Source organism: Myotis davidii, unplaced genomic scaffold (assembly GCF_000327345.1).
Source record: "Myotis davidii unplaced genomic scaffold, ASM32734v1 scaffold10, whole genome shotgun sequence".
Classification (NCBI taxonomy): Eukaryota; Metazoa; Chordata; class Mammalia; order Chiroptera; family Vespertilionidae; genus Myotis; species Myotis davidii.
Window position 1 is genome coordinate 1,059,546 of NW_006283544.1, and position 7,448 is coordinate 1,066,993.

General features: G+C 38.0%; 1 protein-coding gene across 3 annotated transcripts in view; it reads left to right on the forward strand.

Moving 5' to 3' along the window:
- The window catches only part of KLF12 (Kruppel-like factor 12), a 450,697-nt gene that overhangs the window by 295,113 nt on the left and 148,136 nt on the right, over window positions 1-7,448 (forward strand). For all 3 annotated transcript variants that reach the window (XR_001514057.1, XM_015564759.1, XM_015564762.1), the window contains exon 5: window positions 3,965-4,511. Coding sequence is in view for 2 of the 3 variants with exons in the window: in XM_015564759.1 (XP_015420245.1) it covers window positions 3,965-4,511 (547 nt within the window). In the remaining variant the exon portion in view is untranslated. The remainder of the gene's footprint in view (window positions 1-3,964; window positions 4,512-7,448) is intronic.

A 7,448-nucleotide genomic window follows, 5' to 3' on the forward strand; every position in this document is an offset into this window, starting at 1 on the left:
AAAAAAAATAAAACAAACAACAAAAGCAACAAAATTTAGTTGACACTAGTTCATCAGTATTGTATCAAGAATTGCCCAGTTAATAACAAAGGGAAAATTTTAGGGTGGGATCCTTTATTTGTTCTTTTTCCAGAAGTTTCTCTTCCTCATTGTGGTATAGCTTACAACTTTTCTTATTATTTGTGGTCTTTTCTGTGTCCCCTACCCCTTAGTTTTCTGATAACATACCCATAACTTTTCTCGCTTTCTCAAATATGTGTAGTTCTTTTATTTAACTGTTAAAGGGAAGTTCTATGTATTTCCCTTTCAGTGTTTTCCCTTGGTTTCTCTCAGCTTTCATTCTCTCTTGGTTGTCTCCTGTGTTCCCCATCACCTCACTGTAGCTACACATTCATGGATTCAAACCTCAGAACCAGCCCATTTCCATGTTCCACTTTCTGAAAAAATGAATTCCTAAGGATCAACTCACTCAGGTCGTTTTCCTAAAAGGAAGAGCAAGAGTATGCCATAGCTGTTTTAAAACGATCTTTCTGCAGTATTGCTGGCTTTATGTATGTGTACATGCAGCCGAAACCTGGAATTGTGGGTTGCTTTGTCTTTCACGTTTTCACTGTAGAAGTGATTAATATGGACTGTGAGGATATGATATTATGTCAACACTGTAAACAGATGAATGGTACAATAAGGATTTTGTCCTCTTTATGCTGATGAGGCGTTATTTTTGGACATGCTGGCTGCATTTCAATTGCTACATACGTAAAAGGAACCAGCATGTGCCTATTGATGTTTATGCTTATATATTCATGCATAATGTGTCTAAGGTTCCACATAAGATAATCTGTAGTTCAAAGGTTTGGTGTACCCTTCCTAATTTTTATGAGCATTTTGTATATTTTGGTGTAAGGTCATGCAAAAGCTATGGAGTGCTCAAGTTTTTGAAAGCTCCCGGGGGTTATTAATGGACAGTTTTCATAGCTTTCATATACAACAGAATTATAAGAGAAACACTCTTCTGGTGTTATAAAACAGCTTTAAGAGTAAATATTTTTCCTATTGAGGGACTAAGCAGCTACCTTCAAAGGGTGGACTCTTGTTCATAATCTGGGGAATTCTAAGCCAGTTACAAAGCCCAGGGAAGCTTGATGCCTCAGAAGCCATCTCTTTACAAAGAAGCTCTGTATGTATCACCTTCTGTATTGTCATAATTTGCTAAAGTAGTCTTTTGTTTACTTTATGAAATGTTTCTACAATGGTGAATTACATCTCAGCCCTTGGTTTGTAAATCTATGTAGGAAGCTTGTGTGTAAGTAGATACTTGAGGAGAATAATGTGTGCTGGAAGTGGTCACTATTTACAAAATTAGAATTTTGAATATCCTATATAATAAAGAGGTAATATGTAAATGCACCCTCACACCCTCACAAGATGGCTGCCTATGACCAGGCCAGCAGGGGGATTAATGAGGGATGACCAAATGACTGAACAACAGGCTGCATGGGGTGACCAGGCCAGCAGAGGGGTAGTTAGGGGCGATCAGGCAGGCAGGCAGGTGAGCGATTAGGAGCCTGTAGTCCAGGATTGTGAGAGGGATGTCTGACTGCTGGTTTAGGCTGGATCCCCCAAGGGGTCCCAGATAGGACAGGATGCAGGCTGAGCTGAGGGGACCCGCCCCCCCCCCCCCGTGCCATGCACGGATTTCGTGCATTGGGCCTCTAGTGTCTTAATACAGTACAAAGAGAAAATTTAATCAAGATTATATCTGAAGTCAAAAGTATTTGATAACGTAGGCTTAATGACATATTTTATAATTATAATGATAAATCATTTGAGATGTTTTATGAAAGCAACCTTTCATAAAATAACAGGATTTCTATGTGGCTATAACATACTAATGAGAAACATAATGTCCTACAAAGAAATTAGGTGATAATGCTGGGAACCAATAGAAAAAATGTTCTAGTTAGAACACTGGATAATGATAACAGCTTTTTATAAAAGTAGTTGTTTATGGTGTTCATATTTTGTTTTGTTTCTTAATGTCTGAGAAGATTAAAACTTATTTCTCAGTTTCAGCACATAAATGAAATCTTGTTATTTAGAATTTTATGCAGGAAATATTTGGGGTGATTCATTTTTATATTTTCTAATTTTGTCTTTCTGTAGGTCAGTAATCATGTTATCTTAGAAGCAAAAAAAACCCAACAACAATAAAACATCAATTCATTTCCCCTTTTTAGTTGATCTGGTACCATTGTTGCTAGATAAAATTCCCTTACACTAATGCCTATTATATGTTCTGAATGGAGGCATAATTTATATTCTATAAAGGGAAATTTTAAGAAATGTGTTTTGTTCCTGTAAATGTATGTTCAAGTTTTTTGGGAAATAGCAAACCAAAATCTTTTACAATGAAATGTACCAATTTAATATAACTTTAGGCATTGTTATTCTGATACCAAAATGAAGCTGGAAAAGAGTTTTTGGTTTTCATATAATAGAACAATAATGTCTCTATTAGCCTGGTCAAGTTAGCTAAAACTCTCCGTTAAGGCTGACACGTGCCAAGTGAACGTTTGAGCCATCATGGGCCTCAGAAGTAAGCATCCAATAAATACTTGTTGAATTTATGAGTAATTGAGTATATAAATTATATTAATGCCCAGGAATAAAATGTTGTGTCCATTAGTCTGGGTAAAATCTTGGAGTCTTTTATTATTATTATTATTATTATTATTATTAAAATTTGCTCATTTAAACTTAAAAGAATGAGCCCTGGCCAGGTGGGTCAGTTGGTTGTCAGCCCATATAATGAAAGGTTGTGTGTTTGATTCCCGGTTAGGGCACATGTTTGATCCCTGGTTGGGGCACATATGAAAGGCAGCCCATTGATGTTTCTCTCTAACATCCATGAGACTCATTCTCTCTCTCTCTCTCTCTCTCTCTCTCTCTCTCTCTCTCTCCCTCTCCTCTCTCTCTTCTCTCTCTCTCTCTCTCCCTCTCCCTCTCTCTTCTTCTCTTTCTTTCTCCCTCTCCCTCCCACTCCCTTTCTCTCTATCCCTTCCTCCCTTCCTCTCTCCCAAATCAATAAAAACATTTTAAAAAAACATTAAAAGAATTAAATTGAATTTGGTCAAATTATTATCATTATCTTAAGTTAAACAAGATAGTCATAGACCATTTAAAATTTCCAGAAAAGAATGATTTCCCTGAAATGATTATTTTCTGAAAGGTACATTCTAGTAGTTGTGTAAATTATTTCGAGAAAAAAGGTTGTCATCATTAAGTTAAGTTATAATCTGATTGTTAGAAATGATTTGTATTAATGCTCATGAGAATTGTACGGTATCTTTTTCAGCAAACATGAAAGTTTTCCCAGTATCGTTGCCAGGTAACATTATGCCTCCAGATTATGATAATGTTGGATAAGGGTTAGACTGTAAAATTGTGGAACCTAGAGCTGGAATGATGTTTACGGTTACCTAATCAGAATTCCATTAGTTTATAACTGAGGAAATTGAGACTCATAAATGAAGAATGGGTAAAACCAACAAAATGAATGTTTTTAATTAAATTGGTTGTATTTATAGTTTTAAGTAGGCAATGCTTTACATACTGAACTTGTCTTTTAGAACATTTTCTATAAAATGCTGGTCACTATTAGGTTCCTGTGTCCTCCTTCCTCCTCCATAACACACTTATTTCACTGGATTTTAACGGCTCTGCCTGTCTCTCCCAGCAGGATGGAAGTGTCTTTATAGCAGAGGCCTGTGTTACTCTGTCTGGTACTTTTGGACTCTCAACTTTAATCACAGTTGGCACAGGGCAGTCCTTGAAATATTTGGGGAACAGATTAATGTCTCATAGCAATAAGAGAAAAATTAATAATCATTCCAGTAAAAATCTTGCATCTATTAAAATGTGTGACCAACAAAGATAAATGTGTGTTCCCTTTTTCTCCCCACAGTCTCCAAACGTCCACAACTACCCCGATATGGAAGCTGTTCCTCTGTTGTTAAATAATGTGAAAGGGGAGCCCCCGGAGGACTCGTTATCTGTAGATCACTTCCAAACACAAACTGAGCCAGTGGACTTGTCCATCAACAAAGCCAGGACATCCCCCACAGCCGTTTCATCCTCCCCAGTTTCCATGACAGCGTCTGCCTCCTCACCTTCTTCAACTTCAACCTCTTCATCGTCTTCTAGTCGTCCAGCCTCCTCCCCAACTGTTATAACATCAGTATCTTCAGCATCATCTTCGTCAACAGTATTAACTCCAGGGCCCCTTGTTGCCTCGGCATCTGGTGTAGGAGGCCAGCAGTTTTTGCACATTATCCATCCTGTACCACCGTCAAGTCCCATGAATTTACAGTCTAACAAACTGAGTCATGTTCACCGCATCCCCGTGGTGGTACAGTCGGTGCCTGTTGTCTACACAGCCGTGCGATCACCTGGAAATGTGAACAACACTATTGTAGTGCCGCTTTTGGAGGATGGGAGAAGTCATGGCAAAGGTAAGGGACACAAGTGAAGCCTCGATTTATTTCAGCACTAGAGGTAACTCTTCTTTTATTCAGTGAGCGGACCCTAAATCACATCCAATACACTACACCCAAACGAGTTCTGTGTCTAGCACAGAGCCATTGAGAGCAAGAGCTAAACTCAGGTTTACATAGGTATACAATTCAATGTTACTTACTATATATTTTTTATGTATCAAGTCATTTAATGTCAGAATTCAAATCTTTAAATTTGCAAAATAACGTTTACCTGCAAATACCCAGATGGAAAGGACAATCTATAGAGTAACTGCTTATAAGTATAAATGCATAAATCTCTCATAGAAATTTTCCATTGAGAAATTTTTAAAGAGTGAATCAGGATGTTTCTTCTTGCAGTTTTTCAGATTGGAACTTACTTGGATGACAATGATTTAAAATGCCATGAAGTTGTAATGCTTGAAATCTGATCATTCACTTTTAAGTAACTTGTTAAGTGGCCATTAAAAGAATTTTAAAGTTAGGTGTTTGGCTACAAAATTATCATGTAGCTTGAGTTCTTATCTTTATATATATATCTTAAGTTATTATTTTAAATAGCAAGATGGCTCAGTATGATGGAAATATTTCAACATGCAATATTAATATTCCTTCTGGGGTTTAGAAGGCAGGAAGATACTTTGCTACATGACTTTAATAATGATAATAATAGAGTTAACTATATATGATAGTTTATAGCTGAGCATGAAGTTATTTATCTATTTCTAAGTTCTTTTTTTCCACAATTTATTAGAAGGAACTTGTAACAGCATCATGTTTGGGATTTTTCTTTTCCCCTTCCCTTTCATCTAAAGTAAGCCACCCTTCTATAGAAATGTAAAATGCCTATGATCATTGATTCATTCCCTTTTAAACTGAATACAAATGTATAAATTTTGTCTTCAGAACTTTGAAATGATGGATTAAGACTTTATGTTGTATTTTTACTTTGAATACCATATTACTATTGAGGCCTATAACAGTGATGGCGAACCTTTTGAGCTCGGCGTGTCAGCATTTTGAAAAACCCTAACTTAACTCTGGTGCCATGTCACATATAGAAATTTTTTGATATTTGCAACCATAGTTAAACAAAGATTTATATTTTTGGTATTTATTTTATATATTTAAATGCCATTTAACAAAGAAAAATCAACCAAAAAAATGAGTTCACGTGTCACCTCTGACACGCGGGTCATAGGTTCACCATCACTGGCCTATAATTAAAAGATGATTGATGAATACATAAAACATTGCCTTCTCATAAATGCTAGTAAACCTGGATATTTAGGCTGTTATGTAAGGCCAGCTTCAATGCGTAAGAATAACATTGGATTGTGTACTTAGAGAAATTTTTGCAAACATATACTACAGAGCTGTGCATTCACTTTTGGCAAGTTAGTGTTCGTGAGTAGTGCTATGACTTTTTTCATAGAACATGAAATACATTTTACTGTCCCAGTTTTACCAAGTGAAAAATCTCATGACTCATAGCAATCAGAGATTTTAGGCTGTGATCTTGAGAAGTATACTATACTTACTGACAATTTCCTTTTTGTGCTTTTATGGGCAAAGGCCAGGAACTAGTTCCACCATCCTCTTCATGAATAGCTAGAAGAAAAAGAGTGAGTAGGGAGCCTTTTTATGGATTTTAGTTAAGCTGAACCCTCTTTGATATTACTTATACTTTTGAACAGAATGAGCTAATAGATTTAAATAACATAACTGAAGACACATCAGGTATTTATTACCCTATATAAGAGAGGAATATGTTAATTAGCCATTACGCAAGGTGTAACAACCAAGCGTGTCACGACCAGATCACAGATCAACAGAGGGTGGGCCAGCCAGGTACAAGCGGGCTGCGGAGAGCTACAGAAGGGGGCAGGGCAGCAAGCTATGAGGGGGGTGGGGGGAGCTACAGGAGGGTGGCAGTGACCTACTGGCTATAAGTGGGCAGCGGAGAGCTACAGGAGTAGGCCGGGCAGCAAGCAAGTGGAAAGCAGAGAGCTACAGGAGAGGGCAGGGCAACAAGCTATGTGGGGGCGGGGGGAGCTACAGGAGGGCATCAGCGACCTACTGGCACACAGATTCGTGTGCAGGGCTACTGATCCATATAATAAAAGCCTAAGCGACTGTTATGGTGGAACGACCAGAATGACTGGTTGCTATGATGTGCACTAACCACCAGGGTGCAGACACTCAACTCAGGAGCTGCCCCCGGTGGTCAGTGCTCTCCCACGGGGGAGTGGTGCTCATCCAGAAGCCAGGCTCATGACTGGCGAGTGCAGCCTCTCTCGCCACTGCTAAGGAGCAGCGAGCGGGTGGGTGGTAAGGAGTGAGGGGGTCCTAGACATCCCCTAAGGGGTCCCAGACTGCAAGAGGGCAAAAATATAATCTTGCACGTTATATTATTTTATACTAGAGGCTGATGCATGAAATTCATGCTAGAGTAGGACTTCCTTCCCCTGGCTGCTGGCACCGGCTTCCCTCCGGTACCTGGGATTCAGGCCTCCCTCTGACCACCAGCAAGCACATGGGATCTGGGCTTCCCTCACAGCCCTGGCTTTGTCCGGAAAGACGTCCATTCTAATTAGCATATTACACTTTTATTATTATTATAGATCTGTGTGTATGTGTATACCATAGAACATAGAATCCACTCTACAGTGCACGGATTTTGTACACCAGTCCTCTGGTCTTTTATAATTATAGATTTTTCCACATTGTATTTTGGACTTTATTTTCTCCCAACTTATTCTATATCTATTAAAACTGTCCAATTCCTTCTGTTGTTTTTATTTTTGAAAATTAAAGTTACATTCAATATTATTTTGTATTAGTTTCAGGTGTACAGCACAGTAATTATAGATATTTATATATATAACTGTTTATTTAATAAATAGGTCAAGA